This window comes from Aedes aegypti, chromosome 1, assembly GCF_002204515.2.
Source record: "Aedes aegypti strain LVP_AGWG chromosome 1, AaegL5.0 Primary Assembly, whole genome shotgun sequence".
In the NCBI taxonomy this organism is placed as follows: Eukaryota; Metazoa; Arthropoda; class Insecta; order Diptera; family Culicidae; genus Aedes; species Aedes aegypti.
Genome location: NC_035107.1, coordinates 164,350,267 through 164,371,012, shown reverse-complemented (window position 1 = coordinate 164,371,012; position 20,746 = coordinate 164,350,267). Strand labels below are relative to the sequence as shown.

General features: G+C 37.3%; 1 protein-coding gene across 2 annotated transcripts in view; it reads right to left on the bottom strand.

Moving 5' to 3' along the window:
- Positions 1-20,746, bottom strand: part of LOC5569913 (serine-rich adhesin for platelets) — a 1,178,520-nt gene that overhangs the window by 91,684 nt on the left and 1,066,090 nt on the right. For both annotated transcript variants that reach the window (XM_021852955.1, XM_021852960.1), the window contains exon 13: positions 7,237-7,359. In XM_021852955.1, the coding sequence (XP_021708647.1) occupies positions 7,237-7,359 (123 nt within the window). The remainder of the gene's footprint in view (positions 1-7,236; positions 7,360-20,746) is intronic.

Below are 20,746 nucleotides of genomic sequence, written 5' to 3'. Positions count from 1 at the left end.
ATTCCTCCGGAGATTTAAATGATTCCTCCAGGGAAATCCTCAAGCACTTCTCTGCACTGTGTTTTATTTTATCGATTTCATGCGCTTTTTGAATAGCGCCCAAACCGTTGATTTTAGCGATATAGTTTGTCCGGACAAATTTCTTGGTATAGTAAAGCGCATTTTTTGACGCAAAATGTTTTGTGATCAATCCACCTGGCAGTGAGATAGAAAAACTATAATTTCAAAACATTTAGATATACAATTGGTGTCTTCCGCAAAGTTGTAGAATTGGAAATTTGAAATCACTTTGTCGAATATTATTATCTCTAATACTTTTTCAGATATATACCGTTGTATGTGAATGACCCCTCATTCATAAAATCATATTTTTTATCATAGCTTCTTTCCAAGATTTTTAACATTTTTTGAGTTTTCTACAAAGTTGGTTGTTATAAAAAAAACATGTTTTTGCAGAACATATCATCACGCTATCTTTTAAAGTAACAAAGTTATTAATGAATCACTCTTTTCTCAAAGGGTAGTTTAGGCCCCTTTAGTGCAAAATAGCGCAGATAACTCTTACAAATGATGAAATTACCATATCATCTCTTATGGCAGTTGATAAAAACTTTTGTCTATAAGTGTCTTTCCATGGGTTTTCACAATCAAACAAATAAGCCTTATTAAAACGAATACGACCGATAATTCTTTTGCTTTAAGTGATAGAGAGGTACAATGTTCAGCAAAAACACACGTTTCAAGATATCTGATAACTTTGTAGAACACACGAAAAATACTTAAACTCTTGTAAAAGAGTTATGAACTTTTTAAACATAATGTACACAAATTTGTATGAAAAAACTCGTTAAAACCATTTCCCGAAGATTTATTTTAGTTTTTCTATCTCACTGCTAGGTGGATTGATCACAAAACCTTTTGCTTCAATAGATGCGCTTTAATATACCAAGAAACTTCTCCGAACAAACTATACCACTGAAATCAACGATTTGGGCGCTATTCAAAAAGCGCATGTAATCGAGATAATAAAACACAGTGCTCTGGGGATTTTTGCGAGGAATTCTAATATTATTTCCTCTGGGGATTTCATCCAGGATTTCTTCCGGAGATTTCAAGGTTTTCGGCGAAGATATTCCCTAGAACTCCTCCGGTGGTTTTCTCCAGGAATTCCTTAAGGGATTTCCAACAGTAATTCTTTCGAGGATTTCGTCCAGGAATTCCTCAGGAAGTTTCATTAAGAAATTCCTTTGGTATTTCCTCCAGGAATTCCTCTAAGAATTTCAAGAATTCCTCCAAACTCCTCTGGACATTTTATCCAAGAATTTGTAACGTTTTACGTTTTTACTTAAAAAAATATAGTGTAAACTTAGTGAACTTTTGACGTTTTTATCTTTTTAAGCAAAATCACTTGAATTTGAATTTGATTGAGCTCAGTGTTACGTAAAGTATCGATAAGGTTTGTGTCTTGACTAAATGTACTAAATTGACGTCACCCAGTATGGGATATGTGTAGTGATGTGGAAACCTTTGTAATGTTTTTATTCGTTTAGCTTGTTCGTTTACCGAAGGCGCGAACTCTCGCCATTTCAAATTTAATTTGGGCGCAAAAAGATTAAAGAATAGGCTCTTTATGTAAGTAGGTTTCTTGTATGTTGTATAACTGAGACTCGGTCATTTCGCTTCCAAATCGGCTGGTATTCAGAAGTTTCGCGAGTTTAGGTCAAAGTTTCAATTTTATAATTTCTATTAGTAGTGACCTTTGTTAAAAACGTTTTTCTGTAGAGGTAAAGAGTGATTGGAGTGATGTCTTTTAAAATGTACTAAACGGTTTTTATGTGATTTGTTTGTTCTTAAGAGATTCGTTTGTAGTTGGTGAGTCCGATATTCGCGACTTTTGATTTTATTAGTGCAAGTTTACACTCAAAAAGGTAATTTCCGTTATAATGTCAATATTTTTCATTTTAAATAATTAAGAAAATTTCGTGTTGGACTTTCCAGCGCTTAGCGCTTTTTGGGTAGGGCTGGAGTTCGTGAGTCGACCGGAGTCGACGAAGAGTATTTTGTGGAGTTTACTGAGTCCGTGCAACCGTCAAGGCCCGCCCTTAGGGGTAGCTAAACGAGGTGTGGTGTTTCGCCAGAAAGAGGAGCGAAGAACGACCGTCGATCGCCAATCAATCGACGGAGGTCCCCTTTACGTCAGTTCTAGGACCACCATATTGGAGAGCGCGGATCGAGCGTTGCGTCGCCAATTGCGCACCACGATTCCGGACCTGAACCGACGGTGAGGGTACATTTCATCGCGGGCGGTCAGAGCGCCATACGCGAGGCCGCACGAAGGTACGTTGGCCCTTGTCCGGAGGAAGACGGTCAATTCCCGGGCCGCACGACATCATTCGTAGCGAATCGCTCTCCGGAAGAAATCGGAGGCCATCCGTCCAGCCGCCACCCACTTCGCAACTTTAATTTCGGTCATATCAGCGCGGACTCACTTCGCTGCAAGCTAATCAGGCAGCGACGGCGAATTGTTCCCCTTCGCCTCCATTTCAACGGAGGTTCTCGTCGCCATCGCTACGAAAGTTTCTGCCGCCATCGCCGAGGTTCCTGGCAACAGACGACGAAGAAAAATCCTGCGCAGGTATGTGTTAGAGTTAGACATGGCCATGATCTAGTAAATTGCTATCCCGTCCAAACCCAAACTAAAGTCCAACCCGAAGTCAATAAATTAATGAATTAATTGTGATGTTTTACGAAAATCGAGTAGTTTCCGTTTTTATTTATTTCGTTTCCGTTTAGGTGCAATAGGGGAAGTCATTCCAATTGCTCTAAGTTCCGTTCCGTTAATACTTCGATTTTCATCCTCATTTTTAATTTTTTTCTGTTGAGACCAGAGGGTTGAACGAGTTTCAGTGGGTTTGTTGTCCGGAGGGGAAAAAGCTAGTCTTTCTTAGTTTTGCGCTTTGAATTTGAGTTTGAGCCAGCGACCGTTCGAGGACCCCTGAGGTTAAAGGTCATCAGTAGTCGGGCAAATAAAAATCGGCCGGTGGTCTCTCGGATTCGAGAGTGGCGCTAAAGCCACCGGTTGTCACAACACCTCGAGCATTTCCGCCGAACGGTTACAAATTATTCAGGTGAATTCCAGTCGCAATACCTCCTGAGATTTCGTTCAGGACTCCGCTTGGAATAGCTTCGGAACTCGACCGAGAATGCCTCGAAATTTCTTCATTCGGGAACAAGAAGGAGCTCTACTGGAAATTCATCAGAAGTTCCTTCCAAAATTCATCCGGAGTTTCTTCCGGATTTTTTCTGAATTCCACCGTACTTCCTTCAGGAATTCTTCTGCGAGTTGCTCCAAGAATCCCGCTGGCAGTTTTCTACCGAATTCTAACCAGGAGTTCCTCAAAAGTTCTTACCGGGAGATCCATCAAGAATTCCTAAGTCCGTCTTCTAGGTTATATTCCTTCGGAAATTATTCGATAAGTTCCACCAGGAGTTCCACTACGCAGAAATGAATACGCAAAACGCCTAGAATTCCTAAGTCCGCCAGAAATTGCCAGGAACTCCTTTGTAAATTTCGCGGTATGTGTAATGCGTGGTTCTTAAATAATTTCTACAGAAATCCATCCAGCTGGAATTTCACATTTTTCAAGCATCCCCATCATGTTTGTTTTTGTGATCACATTCGAAATGGATCGGAAAAAAATACAACACCGATGCATGCTCGTGAAGTTTGGTTTATTTTACTGGTCTAAATCATTTTGACAGGTCCATTTTTAGAATACATTTAGACCAAAAAATGAACCACCGGTGAAGTTGCCCTTAGGGACAAAACGTAGAATTTAAAACGCCAAAAAAACAAAATGTCGAGAGTAGTAAATGTTTAATAAAGATTTGGATTTTTTAGATTTGTTCACACCATATTGTTGCTATGAATGACGTTTGGGTAATAATGAGTTGTTCATGTCTTCGAAAGAGAACCATTCCCCCAAGAAATATTTGTTTCCTTTGCCCCTTCAACGTTTGGTCAGCCAATCTTGATGCATTTTGTCTAGAAAAACAGTATTTTGTCACTCACTTCATCTCCTTTTTGGCATTACGTCCTCACTGGGACAACGGCTGCATCTCAGCAGTGTTCTTAAGGACTGTTCACTTTATAAAGAGGACACTTTGTTTATGCTATATCTTTTTTATTTATTGATCAAATCGTAATCAGTTTTCTGTGCATCGTTCAATTATTATTCTTCAATGCTATGAAAATATAAGATCTCAGAAAATGCTTTTGGTTGAAGAGCTAAATAGTTTTTCCAAAAATCATAAGAATAGCTGTTCGTCAAAGTTTAACATTATTTTTCGCAAAACAAAAATCCTATTTTTTATGAACAAATTGTATGCTTGTATCCTTTACTATTCTACTAAAGGTAAAGCTTCAAAAAAATCAATTAAACTAGTTTCGATTGCTGAAGAAACTATATTTGGATAAAGGAGAGCTAAATCATGAGTTTAAACCACAGTCTTAAGTATAAATTTTACTGTTTATGGTGGCTTTACTAAAAAGTCTCATACTTTTAAAATCATGTACGCATATTTATCGATCTACAGCAAATTGTAAACGGTTTTCTCCGAATATTTCAATTGATAATCTCAGAATGACCTATTATGAAAATAATATGAGGAAAATAAAATCGATTTTATTACAGCAGTGCCAATTTTGATGATTGTCAATGTACTTTGAAAGGTTTTCTAAGAATAAAGCAATTGTGTTTCTTTATATGTGACGTGGGGACTAAATAAGTAACTCTATGGAGGCGTAAGTCATTTTTCATATCAATACTATATCAGCACTTCCGTCAGGATATACTTTTAACTAAAAAAATCAGCTCAAAATTAATTCCCTTTAAATTTCAAATATATTTCTCTAAACATTCTAGGGGAAAAATTATTTTATTATATCTGTAAAATTGTTGCTCCAAAAATAACTTGATTTTTCCATCAGGCTCCAGATTGATGATGCTTTTGAAGAACAAGCCTTTTTTGAAAATAAAAAAATAAAATTGTCGAATTTTCCAGCCAATTTCTAACAATCACTGATTTTGATAACCTCCAAAAATTGACCGTTATAATCGTTGTTCCATATTCGTGTGAAATTTAATTATTTTAGAAAAGTTTTTTTATCACAACATTGTACAATACTAGTCAAACGATGTGCACAAAACCGAATTAAATGTCATTGATAAATTATAAAGATACAGCATGCACAAAGTGTCCATTTTATAAAATGAACAGTCCTTATGACCACTTCCACATAGAGTGTCCATCCCGGGACATCCCGGGACAAAAAATCCCGGGATTTGACGAATTTCGGGATTTCCCGTTTCCCGGGATTTTATTTCTGACATCCCGGGAATCCCGGGATTCCCAAAATGTACGTAGAATTTGATGAAAACTACTAAATTTCAATGAAAAACAATGATATTTGTCCTCACTATCAACCAAGCTATCAACTTTATTTGATAAAGTAGAAAAGCATAATGAAAATGAGAATAAACGATTTATTATTTTCATGAAAAGGTCAATTTACCAAGTAAGAAACACATATTTTTATTTGTCTAGTTGCAAAGTTTTAATGCTTTTCTTTTCAACATTAGTTGTTGTTATATGCTTATGCTGAGATAACAAATTTGAAAGTACACCGGCACTTCAGGCAAATTGCAAGTCAGTACCATCTGTAAAAAGTAGGTATTGAGAAAATTGACTGAGAAGTTTTCAATCATGTTTTCCATACAAATATTAAAAAAAAATCAGGAGATTGGAACATGTTTCGATCTTAATGAAACTTTCATAATTTGCTCTTACTCCGTTACCTTTCTAAGAAAAATATAAAAATGACCAAATAACGATTTATTTTTGTATTACACTATGCAAAAATCTGACGTAGGACTGACATGATATCAACTCAATTTTGACCAAAATGCAGATGGGACTGACTTGCGATTCACGGCAGTTAATTTCAGTCAATAATTTTCAGTAAATAACTTTTAGCATGATCTACAATACCTTCAATGATCTTTAATCGTTTCTTTTGTTCTAACGTTCTTATGACTTTTCAAATGTTTGAGCAAATTGCTTTAAAATTATGACTTTTGTTTTTATCATACTTCCATAGAGAATTTGAAAAATCCATAGCAAACTCGTAATTAATCAAACTAAGTTCTGATTTTTATTAGGTTACTTCATCAGAATAAGAAAATCTTATCTGAAATGTGATTAACTATAATCAACATATCAATTTAAAAAGTTATCTGTTTATTTCATTGAAAAAAAAAATGCGTTTATAAATTTGTACTTCCATTTCAACCAAAAAGCTAATTTTATTGAAAATCTGTTAAATCCCGGGATTTCCCGGGACAAGCATAGATTTTTGTCCCGAATCCCGGGACGAGCAAAATGGCCGGGAAATGGACACTCTACTTCCACAGTTTCCAACTGAGAGCTTTCTTTGCCAAAGTTGTCATTATCGCTTTTGTACATCGTGTGACAGGTACGAGGACACTCTATGCCCAGGAAAGTGAATGTTTTTTTTTTTCATTTCCATTACGAAAAGATCCTAGCCCGACCGGGAATCAAACCCAGACATCTTCAGCATGGCTTTGCTTTGTATCCGCGTACTCTAACCATTCAGCTAAGGAAGGTTCCTGTCATTGACTGTATTGTTTGAATTCTGGGTTTCAATTGTGTAGACATTTTAGTTTGTTTGTACCTAATTTTAACAAATGCGTGTGAATGAGCACTAAATCAATTTTCATGAAAATGATGGTAAATGCACAAAATACAATTCCTGATTATCTCGTCGAAGTGATACCATATTCTCAAAATTAGATGTTTGAAAGTCACATCTTTTGAATGCTCAATTCAAACTTGATTCGTTTACAAGTAATTATGTTCTCTCATGGAACTTGTGTATGCCATGTGAATATCCCTTCATGAAAGCCCAAAACCTTCAAATTACTATAACTTTTGTTTCCCTCATTTAAATATTCCAAAATTCACAGAGAAGATACTTGAACACTATATCTTTTGAATGTGGGTGCTGAATCGGTGGATATTTTAATTTCGCTCATAAAGGTTCCAGACAAACCGTGAAATGCGTGGTAGTAAGCAATTTTCTTGCTTTCTGTTGTGAAAAATGCTCGGTTTCAACGTGACATGGTAAAATTAGAGAAATGTAATGCTATCACTTACCTGCGGGAACGACCTGAAACAGACACGGTTCAAGTTGCTTTCCAATCGAATTTTTCCCCCAGCATGCCAGCGTACCGTAGTCCCGTTCACTTTTGGGGGTGTAAAGCAGTTCGTAAATGGTTTCTGAAACGAGATAATGGTCATTACAAGCGTTGGATGAATTGCTGTTGTAGATACTCTGATTTATTCGCATGACCTGATTAATTACGGAGTGATTCGAATCAAGTCAACTGGGTTAGGAGCACCGTTGGGTTTTGCCAATTTGGATACGGTGCACGTCAAAGGGTATCAAAGCTAATGTAGGATGGGTGCCTGATTGTGGATGTACCAGTAGCTGCGCTAGTGAGTGAAAACGAAAATTTGTGTTGCCAAATAACATGTGCAGTTCATTTTAGAATAGAATAGAATATTTTAGAATCGTCTCGTTCAGCGTATTTGTCAAACGTAATATATTTGGTCTATTCATATGTTTTTTTATATCATATTGTAACGCTCCGCTTACAACCAACGGACAGAGCGTTGCATTGCTCAGTCCCCAAAATACCGGAATGAAAAGTTTCTTTGAAACCTGCGAACGACTTACGCGCCACTCCAAAAGGAGGTCGTTGGCGGAGTTTATTTCAGGGATGCCCGGCCTGAAACTCTCAATCTGTGGGCGAGTTAATCGAAACGTTTTCCAACCAATATCCTATCTAATCTAATTCAAAAGTATCATTCAAGATCATTTTAGAAAACCTTTATTTAAAATATGTACAAACACAACCTACTCTCATGGAAGCGCATATTTATTTCGTTTTAAAATTTGAAAAACCTATTTATTCGCCACGCGATTCCTTGCATTTAATTCATGGATCATTCCAAAACCTAATTCCTGTCTAGCTAGACCTACTTGAGCTCATTTCAATTTGTTATTCTAAACAGTGATCACTGACCTTAATTTGAAGACCCTTCACTTTTCATCTGCAATACGGCCGTTAGCAGCTGTCCTCTACGACGAGACGGGTGACGAAGTCGGCACCTGCCGCAGGTTGCTGTCCTGACTATTCCGAAAGCTTGCTTTGTTGTAACGCGTGCACAACTCGATATCTCTCGCGGCCCGAGAGGTTAGAATCAGCCGTCGTCTCTCACGCTAGTAACGAGAGGTTAGATTCAGCCGGCGGCCAAGAACAGCTTGATTCGAGCGAATTTTCCAACGGGTGGTGGGTGGTAGGTCGGCAGTCTCGGCTTAAATGTCCGCCCGACACCAGGGAGAGCAGCGGTTGGACTACTTCGGTACGGAAGCCACGTGGATACTCGCCGATACTAATCTGCACCACAACTCAACTTACTCGCGGTTTCTAACCTTTTCCGCTCTCGAATTAGAGGCAATCGGTGCCCCGACCGGGCTCCCACGTTAATGGGAAAACCTATCAACGTGATTTTAGGGTCTTATTTCACAGATTGAATACATTTGAATCACAATTTATCTTACCTGGGTCTACGTTTCTTCAACCTAAATTAGTCACTAGTGCCTTTCACTAACTTTGAGCACACAAAGGATAATCTTCTGGCAATGGGAATAAATTAGCTTTACAATTTTATAATGATTTCATGGCACTTACTCTTCTTTTAAGGTTCTAAAATTCACCACAAAACAACTGCAAAGAGATTTACCTTAAAACTTTAAGCTTTTCCGACACCGAACTGATCACTCCAAGCACTTCAATAAAAGTGATTTGATTTTACAAATGGCTTTTCCTTTCAGGTCCCGTGACCTTGGACCAGCCAATCAAATGAAATTGCGTCGTAATATTTTAAATGTAAAGATTTGTCTGCATTGTTCTTGAGTGATCCAATCACGGCTTGTTACGTCGTGGAAAATTACAGTTTCTATTTTTCCTCTTTCTCTCGCCTACACATTGGGTATACCATTCGAGCAGTTGGGATGGGAACATTGTTGAAAGGTTCGAGTAGCTTAAGCCGTTTGCGATGGTTGTATATTTAAAGGCGAGTTTAATTAATTTAATACTTAGGGTTGTACTCTTACCGTTACATTCGACCATGCCAATTTAATAAAAATTTTGAAATGAAAATTTCAAAATTTTTATTAGGTTTCCATAAAATTGTTTATTTTAAATTTACAGCAATCAGAGTTAAATGTAATTTAATCATAATCTGAAGGTTCTTATTATTTACATTCTCAATTCAAAACTTTGTTTTTATAAATTCATATTTCATTAAAGTTACATTATTACGTGGACTAACTTATTCAATTGCGTAGTAAGATCAGCTTTCATTACCATCCCTTCTGTTAAACCATTCCTTGTGACGACCTTTACGGGTGTTCACTTTAATATTCTTACTCACACTCTCACACATCGAAAACATAAATTTCTTACTCCGTACTTCAACGGAAAAAAATCTCAACAATAACTCCGTATACTTACGGAAAATCTCATACTCAAACTTAAACGATCATTACTCCAGTTACAACTGGAAAAAATACTGTGTTTGACTGACGAATTTCATTCATACTCGACTCATTCATACGCAATCTCAATTTTCTGACGCGCCCTACAATTATCCGATGTAATTCAATCTAATGCTACTACGCCTGCGCTTATACTATACTATTCTAACTAATTCTAAGCATAACGTCTTCGCTTTCCGACGGCCACGCTCATGAGAGTGAAAGTTTCTCTCAGTCTCTTTTTCGCCGAACTGTCAAAGTTTGTTTACTTCTAGTGAAAACCAGTCGTGAAAATGTTTGGATCTACAAAGTTTCGTGAATTATTTACTATTGCTGGAAGGATTTACGCTTTAACTGGATGGAAAAATACATGGACTGACTACTTGATACCTGTTGCTGATAGTACACTACTTCTCAAAGGAAAAACTACAAAAAAAGAAGGATGGATGGAACCTCTTTGAACCTGAAACTACGTTGCATCTACAATTGAAGAACCGGATTATGGAACAGGAAAGTGTTTCGTTACTTATATACGTACAAAGCTATTTCCCTAAGTGAATCTTAAACCTATCCTAAACTACTATGTACAGTGCTATATACATATAGTTCGCGAAGAACTGTAGTGGCTATTGACCTGCCTATTGGTGTTTTTGTTGCTAGTCGAAGAATTTAGTTCTAACTGCAGTTGTTTATGTACATGGCTTTACAAACAGATCCAAGAAATTAACATATTTTTCTTTTCAGTTCAGCCCAACAATGAGTGGAAACAACTTGTGACATCACTACATTGCGGTAACCTTTTTTGTATTCTATATTAATTTCTCGAATCGTTTTAGGATCTGACTGACCTATGGTGAGAGATGGAAACAATTCGACACCTACTCAAAATAGCTCAACCGTTACACCTCGATGGAGTATTTTCTCATTGGAATTTGTAATTTTGATTTGTACATTGCACTTCCCGGCAAGAGTGCATTCATAGCTATGGGAATAAATTTTCTACTATCCTATCTTTAAAAACGAACCATGGTATGTTCCCGGAATCCTTTTTCCTTCCATATCCTCGAGAACATAAGTGTTCGATCCTACCTTTTTCTTGACCTTCACCTTGGTGTATTTATTTGCGAATTTTCCTACCCAATTTTTCTCTTTTGACGATAAATTTACATTTTTCTTATATACGATATCTCCTTCTTCATATTCTTTTTTTGAATTTGCTCTTAGATTGTACGCTTTTGAGTATTTCTCATATGCTTTCAAGATATTTTTGCGCGCTATTTCACAGAGTTTCCTTGATCGTTCGTTAAGCTGCTTTTCATCAAGTTGTTCCTCATTTTGAAGTTCCTTCAAATGTTCATATTCGTTTCCAAGGCTTATCATGTTTTTACCGAAATTAATAAAATATGGGCTAAATCCTGTGCTTTCGTGCACTGATGTACGAATGGCTTTTGCGATAACGTGAATTTCTTTATCCCAATCTCGATGGGAAGAGCTTTCATTTAGAGCACACCGGATGGCAGTTACGATTACTCTATTAACCCTCTCAGTAGGGTTCGGTGCCGTATTTGTCAAGCAGTTTTTTAAACTCGCGAGAAAGAAATACGGTTGCGTTATCACTAATACAGATTTGAGGTGCACCGAATAAAAGGAACACCATATTTTCCAAAAATGTGCAAACAGGTCCGGCTGTTGCACTGCGCATACACTGGATAAGAACAAATTTAGAGAAAAAATCTGATATTACTAATGCCCAAACATTACCCTGTTTCGATCGCGGATAAGGACCTAGAAAATCTAGTGAGATCATTTGCCATGGCCTGGAGCACAATTTCGGCTTGCCACATGGTGGTAACGGATTTGAGTTATCTACTTTTGATTCCTTACAAATTTCACACGACGAACAGAAGTTTCTGATGTCTGTTGACATTTTTGGCCAATAGTTTCGTTCTCTAACTTTAGCTAATGTTTTGCTAAAACCAAAATGAGCTTCGTTATGAATGTTCTTGACTATTTGCAATCTTTCTGCTAATGGAACTACATATTTCCATTTGAATACATTATCTTCTAGCTGCGTTGTGTTTGTTATGTATTTGAAAAGCTTGTCATCTACGATACGAAAATCTTTGAATTTTTCCGGGAATTTCGCTACTTGCTCTTTCAACGCGGATGTGTATTCATCTGGCAACAAAGGATCTATAATGTTCACGATTCTTGAGAGTGCGTCCGCGGTAACATTCTCAGAGCCTTTTTTGTATTGTAAATCAATGTCGTTTTTGGACAATTTAAGTGCCCAACGCGCTATTCGCGGCGATTTTGATTCGATCGACATAGTTTTGAGAAAAGTTAAACTCATCGCGTCGGTCTTAACTATGAATTTAGTACCTTCAACGAAATGTCTGAACTGTTCTATGCTCAATAAAACTCCTAGACATTCGCGTTCTGTTGCGCTGTATTTTCGCTGTGTACTTGATAGTTTCTTCGAGTAGTAAGCAATTATTTTACGTTCACCTTCCTGATTCTGTGTGAGGACTGCGCCTATAGCTTGATCTGAGCTATCGGTTTCTATCTCAAATGGCAACGAGAAGTTTGGATTGGCGAGAATTGGAGCTGATACTAAGGCTGATTTGAGCTGTTTAAACGAATCGTCCGCTTCTTTAGTCCAAATGAATTTCTTTTTACCCTTTTTTAAGAGATCAGAGATTTTTGCCGTTTTATCAGAATAACTTGGTATAAATCTTCTATAGAATCCTGAAAGACCCAACAGTCTACGTACATCTTTTACGTTCTGTGGCTGAGGATAGTCTAATACTGGTTTGATCTTGGAACTATCAACGGATAAGCCGTGTTCAGAGAGAATGTATCCTAAATACTGTATTTGTTTCTGGCAAAACTTTGATTTGAGAACATTTATTGTTAAGTTTGCGTTACTCAGACGATTTGCTACTATTTTAATAAGCTTTAAATGTTCTTCCAATGAGTTTGAAACTATTACAATATCGTCGAGATATACGTATACAAACGGTTCAAGATCATGGCCTAACACTTTTGTCATTAATCTTGCCATAGTTGCTGGGGCATTACAAAGTCCAAAAGGCATCACGGTGAACCTGTATAAGCCTCTACTAGTTCTGAATGCTGTCTTATTTTTCGAATTGCAGTCTAATGGGACTTGATAGTATGATTCTGAAAGGTCAATTATACTGAAATATCGTGATTTTTGAATACGTTGCAATATGCCTACCATATCAGGGAATGGGAAATCATCCCGCTTAGTGCATGAATTCAGCCTTCGACTATCTAAACATATTCTCCATTTATTGTTCGGTTTTTTTATAGCCAGAATGGGGTTCAAAAAGTCTACTGGACCTTCACATTCTTCAATTACTCCTAATCTTAGCATTCGTTGAATATCTTGCTGTATTCCTTCTTCTTTTTGTAAGGATTGGCGATAGATAGGTAATTTTTTTGGACGTGCGTCAGGCAAAAGTTCTATTTTGTGTTCTAGCACCTGTGTTCGACCTAGGCTGTTATCTTCAGTGATAGGAAGCTCTTGAATTGCTTCGAACAGTTTTTTACGTTCTTCAGGTAGCAATTCATGTTCTGTTTTAATGTCTTCAGGTGTCTCAATTTTTGACTCTGGAATTTCAATTGTTGGAATATTCAAACTTTCATCTTCTACTGTATCTAAACATTTCGTTTCGCCCAATGTGATCTTCGGAGAAACTGAAATTGAAAAGATCTCGCTACTGTTTGAAAAATAATCCTCGGCAAACCCTATTCTGAACATGTCGATTTTTTGTTTTTCAGTACTATCTTTTTGATTTCTGGACAAACCAAATCCAAAAGCGTGAAGAAAATCAACTCCGAGAATTAAATCTTTTGTTAACTCAGGCACTATTACTGTCGGTATCACATGAGTGATTGAGTCCACGGTATACGGGACATTTACAGAGCCTAAACATTTGTAAGATGTTCTGTCAGCAGTTGCAACTTTTAAATTTGAGTCATGAATTTTAAGGTTGAGTTTTTCAATTAATGGAACGGAACTAATTACCGATATTCCCGCACCTGTGTCTACAAGAGCTTCAACTTCCGAATCGAGTATTTTGACACTCAAATGTGGGCACCTGGATGGGACAATATTAATTTGAAAAATTTGATTGAAGTATGAGAACGATTCATGTTCTGGAATCTCTGATGGGAGGGATTCAAGAGATCGATTCCTATACCTCTGTCCCTTTACAAGTTTTTTGGCCCTTGTAAAGAAGGGTTGAACGGAGGGTGCTTTTTGGGACACGTGGATGTTGTCTTGCCCGTCATACCACAAACGTGGCAAAAGATTGCCTTTTGTTTAGGACAATCTTTCCAAAAGTGACCATTTTCACGACAATTCCAACAAAAAATTTCCGAAGGTGTTTCTGCCTTTTCTAGTTTGGGTCTTGTCTCAGTACTACTCTGGCTTTTTCCTATTCTTGACTTCTGAAGGACGTTAATTTCTTCGAATTCTGAATCAGAGTCGTCTACTTCTTCGAGGTTGAGAACATCAACAGGTTTGCTTCTAGGCGTATACAATGAACTTTCAAGTGCGTCAAATTTGTAACACATGTTGGCAAGGTCTTCGATCGAAGCTATCTGATGTAGTGCTAACCTTCTCTTATAAGACATTTTCATATTATCTACGATTATGTCAAACTTTTCTGCCTCACTCATTTTATTAATTAATCGTTGGGCCAGAGATTCAATATCTGTTAAAAACGCACTAAATAATTCGTTTTGCTTTTGTTTCCTGTTTCGCATTTCCTCTTTTATGAATCTGTCGCGATTTGGATTATCGTAACGCAAAGTTAAGTAATATACGAGACTATCCCAGTCTACAAACTTCTCAACGTATGTTGTGTACCAAATGCTAGCATCTCCTGAGAATAGCAAGTGAGCATGTTTGATTAGTTCATTCTTATCTATGCCATATGACCTACATAGTATGTCAACATTTCTCAAAAAGCATACTAATGGTACTGAACTGGAATCACCAAAAAATTTCGGCCATTTTTCTACAATATTGCATGTTTGATAGGGTTGTCTACGCAAGTAATGTTGATCGTTATTTTGATTGACAGATCTATTCAGATTACGCAAAGGACTATTGAATGGCGAGTGTGATTGTGGGACTTGATTTGGTAGAAAACCGAAATCTGTCGATCTCGGTAGCTGTTGATATTGATTGAATGTATCTTCATTGAACCGGTTCAAATTTCCCGTTTGTCTTTCTGTCTGGTGTGCATTCAAGTTCCCAATCGAATTAAATGTCACCTGTGGGTTGAAATTTCTCTTCACTGACTCTGGCATGTGCAAATTGTTTGGTATAACCGATCTAAGCTGATTTTGATTAACAGATCGAAGAATTTCCCTCTCGTCCCTATCATGAAGTTCTACGGTTTTTAATCTTCTGGATAAATCCTCAACTGTCGGTCCTGGATACTGTTGCCTCATTTGCTCATTGAGCTTTTGTTGTACGCAAGCTGTAACATAACTGTCGATTTCTGAAATATGCAGATATTCACGATTCCTATTTGGATTCTGAGTTGGAACGAACGAATTTTGAGTTTTACTTTGTTGTTGTGTAACCGTATTTCGAAGTCTTGATGTTATCGGGTTTTTATCTTGTCGTGAAGTAGGATTTCCAGTTAAATCCCTATTTGCTTTTGGACGTGTTCCGGTTTCATGGCCTGTATTATTCTTATCATTAGCCTGAAGTTCCACATTTGTAACCGAATCATTAGAACTTTGTCCTCCTACCGCTCCTAGCTCAAGTGAATCTTCAAAAGACTCCTCGTTTAAGCTTATATCCCGCCTAAAATAAACCCTAAGCATTTCACAAATAATTTCGAGTAGAATTAGTTTGTTGCCTCTGTCCACATCATCAAACTCTTTTGCACGAGCCACGCGTTCAAGGTAGTGATAAAGTCTTGATTCATATGTCGGTTCAGACTTCAGATTGAGATTTATCTCCATCTGCTCCAACATTTCTGGTACAATTTCATATTCTTCACCCAAAGTACGAAAGCTCTCAATTTTAATATTATTTTTAATTTCGCTTCGCATCCTAGCACGCAATTCTCTTTTCTGTGCATCTATGGATCCCGTAACCGGAATTCCTCTAAGAACGAGTTCATACGTTAACTCCTCATATTCAAGGTCATCTAAATTGATTCTAAGATAGTTATCCATGGTTCGTATTTACAGTAATTATTTATATACACTTATTATAAAAATTCAAATATAAGAAAGCAAAAAAAATAAGGTTAATTAAGCTCTCAATCTTTCACTCCAAATTACTACTAAATACTAAATCAATCGAATTCAACTCAAACTAAATGTAAATCGTACTCAACTTATCTTAATCCGTACTCACTCACTCTCATTCATTCAATTTCACTCAATTAAAATTATTGCGAACTGATCTTACGCAAACTGGATAGTCTTATTCTATAATAATTCAAGCTAATCCAAAATTCAATTATCTAAAGACCCAAAAGTTGGGCGCCAAAATGTAACGCTCCGCTTCCAACCAACGGACAGAGCGTTGCATTGCTCAGTCCCCAAAATACCGGAATGAAAAGTTTCTTTGAAACCTGCGAACGACTTACGCGCCACTCCAAAAGGAGGTCGTTGGCGGAGTTTATTTCAGGGATGCCCGGCCTGAAACTCTCAATCTGTGGGCGAGTTAATCGAAACGTTTTCCAACCAATATCCTATCTAATCTAATTCAAAAGTATCATTCAAGATCATTTTAGAAAACCTTTATTTAAAATATGTACAAACACAACCTACTCTCATGGAAGCGCATATTTATTTCGTTTTAAAATTTGAAAAACCTATTTATTCGCCACGCGATTCCTTGCATTTAATTCATGGATCATTCCAAAACCTAATTCCTGTCTAGCTAGACCTACTTGAGCTCATTTCAATTTGTTATTCTAAACAGTGATCACTGACCTTAATTTGAAGACCCTTTACTTTTCATCTGCAATACGGCCGTTAGCAGCTGTCCTCTACGACGAGACGGGTGACGAAGTCGGCACCTGCCGCAGGTTGCTGTCCTGACTATTCCGAAAGCTTGCTTTGTTGTAACGCGTGCACAACTCGATATCTCTCGCGGCCCGAGAGGTTAGAATCAGCCGTCGTCTCTCACGCTAGTAACGAGAGGTTAGATTCAGCCGGCGGCCAAGAACAGCTTGATTCGAGCGAATTTTCCAACGGGTGGTGGGTGGTAGGTCGGCAGTCTCGGCTTAAATGTCCGCCCGACACCAGGGAGAGCAGCGGTTGGACTACTTCGGTACGGAAGCCACGTGGATACTCGCCGATACTAATCTGCACCACTTCTCAACTTACTCGCGGTTTCTAACCTTTTCCGCTCTCGAATTAGAGGCAATCGGTGCCCCGACCGGGCTCCCACGTTAATGGGAAAACCTATCAACGTGATTTTAGGGTCTTATTTCACAGATTGAATACATTTGAATCACAATTTATCTTACCTGGGTCTACGTTTCTTCAACCTAAATTAGTCACTAGTGCCTTTCACTAACTTTGAGCACACAAAGGATAATCTTCTGGCAATGGGAATAAATTAGCTTTACAATTTTATAATGATTTCATGGCACTTACTCTTCTTTTAAGGTTCTAAAATTCACCACAAAACAACTGCAAAGAGATTTACCTTAAAACTTTAAGCTTTTCCGACACCGAACTGATCACTCCAAGCACTTCAATAAAAGTGATTTGATTTTACAAATGGCTTTTCCTTTCAGGTCCCGTGACCTTGGACCAGCCAATCAAATGAAATTGCGTCGTAATATTTTAAATGTAAAGATTTGTCTGCATTGTTCTTGAGTGATCCAATCACGGCTTGTTACGTCGTGGAAAATTACAGTTTCTATTTTTCCTCTTTCTCTCGCCTACACATTGGGTATACCATTCGAGCAGTTGGGATGGGAACATTGTTGAAAGGTTCGAGTAGCTTAAGCCGTTTGCGATGGTTGTATATTTAAAGGCGAGTTTAATTAATTTAATACTTAGGGTTGTACTCTTACCGTTACATTCGACCATGCCAATTTAATAAAAATTTTGAAATGAAAATTTCAAAATTTTTATTAGGTTTCCATAAAATTGTTTATTTTAAATTTACAGCAATCAGAGTTAAATGTAATTTAATCATAATCTGAAGGTTCTTATTATTTACATTCTCAATTCAAAACTTTGTTTTTATAAATTCATATTTCATTAAAGTTACATTATTACGTGGACTAACTTATTCAATTGCGTAGTAAGATCAGCTTTCATTACCATCCCTTCTGTTAAACCATTCCTTGTGACGACCTTTACGGGTGTTCACTTTAATATTCTTACTCACACTCTCACACATCGAAAACATAAATTTCTTACTCCGTACTTCAACGGAAAAAAATCTCAACAATAACTCCGTATACTTACGGAAAATCTCATACTCAAACTTAAACGATCATTACTCCAGTTACAACTGGAAAAAATACTGTGTTTGACTGACGAATTTCATTCATACTCGACTCATTCATACGCAATCTCAATTTTCTGACGCGCCCTACAATTATCCGATGTAATTCAATCTAATGCTACTACGCCTGCGCTTATACTATACTATTCTAACTAATTCTAAGCATAACGTCTTCGCTTTCCGACGGCCACGCTCATGAGAGTGAAAGTTTCTCTCAGTCTCTTTTTCGCCGAACTGTCAAAGTTTGTTTACTTCTAGTGAAAACCAGTCGTGAAAATGTTTGGATCTACAAAGTTTCGTGAATTATTTACTATTGCTAAAATACATGGACTGACTACTTGATACCTGTTGCTGATAGTACACTACTTCTCAAAGGAAAAACTACAAAAAAAGAAGGATGGATGGAACCTCTTTGAACCTGAAACTACGTTGCATCTACAATTGAAGAACCGGATTATGGAACAGGAAAGTGTTTCGTTACTTATATACGTACAAAGCTATTTCCCTAAGTGAATCTTAAACCTATCCTAAACTACTATGTACAGTGCTATATACATATAGTTCGCGAAGAACTGTAGTGGCTATTGACCTGCCTATTGGTGTTTTTGTTGCTAGTCGAAGAATTTAGTTCTAACTGCAGTTGTTTATGTACATGGCTTTACAAACAGATCCAAGAAATTAACATATTTTTCTTTTCAGTTCAGCCCAACAATGAGTGGAAACAACTTGTGACATCACTACATTGCGGTAACCTTTTTTGTATTCTATATTAATTTCTCGAATCGTTTTAGGATCTGACTGACCTATGGTGAGAGATGGAAACAATTCGACACCTACTCAAAATAGCTCAACCGTTACACCTCGATGGAGTATTTTCTCATTGGAATTTGTAATTTTGATTTGTACATTGCACTTCCCGGCAAGAGTGCATTCATAGCTATGGGAATAAATTTTCTACTATCCTATCTTTAAAAACGAACCATGGTATGTTCCCGGAATCCTTTTTCCTTCCATATCCTCGAGAACATAAGTGTTCGATCCTACCTTTTTCTTGACCTTCACCTTGGTGTATTTATTTGCGAATTTTCCTACCCAATTTTTCTCTTTTGACGATAAATTTACATTTTTCTTATATACGATATCTCCTTCTTCATATTCTTTTTTTGAATTTGCTCTTAGATTGTACGCTTTTGAGTATTTCTCATATGCTTTCAAGATATTTTTGCGCGCTATTTCACAGAGTTTCCTTGATCGTTCGTTAAGCTGCTTTTCATCAAGTTGTTCCTCATTTTGAAGTTCCTTCAAATGTTCATATTCGTTTCCAAGGCTTATCATGTTTTTACCGAAATTAATAAAATATGGGCTAAATCCTGTGCTTTCGTGCACTGATGTACGAATGGCTTTTGCGATAACGTGAATTTCTTTATCCCAATCTCGATGGGAAGAGCTTTCATTTAGAGCACACCGGATGGCAGTTACGATTACTCTATTAACCCTCTCAGTAGGGTTCGGTGCCGGATGGTAAACCGCTAAGTTCCAATGGCTCACGTTGTATTTATCAAGCAGTTTTTTAAACTCGCGAGAAAGAAATACGGTTGCGTTATCACTAATACAGATTTGAGGTGCACCGAATAAAAGGAACACCATATTTTCCAAAAATGTGCAAACAGGTCCGGCTGTTGCACTGCGCATACACTGGATAAGAACAAATTTAGAGAAAAAATCTGATATTACTAATGCCCAAACATTACCCTGTTTCGATCGCGGATAAGGACCTAGAAAATCTAGTGAGATCATTTGCCATGGCCTGGAGCACAATTTCGGCTTGCCACATGGTGGTAACGGATTTGAGTTATCTACTTTTGATTCCTTACAAATTTCACACGACGAACAGAAGTTTCTGATGTCTGTTGACATTTTTGGCCAATAGTTTCGTTCTCTAACTTTAGCTAATGTTTTGCTAAAACCAAAATGAGCTTCGTTATGAATGTTCTTGACTATTTGCAATCTTTCTGCTAATGGAACTACATATTTCCATTTGAATACATTATCTTCTAGCTGCGTTGTGTTTGTTATGTATTTGAAAAGCTTGTCATCTACGATACGAAAATCTTTGAATTTTTCCGGGAATTTCGCTACTTGCTCTTTCAACGCGGATGTGTATTCATCTGGCAACAAAGGATCTATAATGTTCACGATTCTTGAGAGTGCGTCCGCGGTAACATTCTCAGAGCCTTTTTTGTATTGTAAATCAATGTCGTATTTGGACAATTTAAGTGCCCAACGCGCTATTCGCGGCGATTTTGATTCGATCGACATAGTTTTGAGAAAAGTTAAACTCATCGCGTCGGTCTTAACTATGAATTTAGTACCTTCAACGAAATGTCTGAACTGTTCTATGCTCAATAAAACTCCTAGACATTCGCGTTCTGTTGCGCTGTATTTTCGCTGTGTACTTGATAGTTTCTTCGAGTAGTAAGCAATTATTTTACGTTCACCTTCCTGATTCTGTGTGAGGACTGCGCCTATAG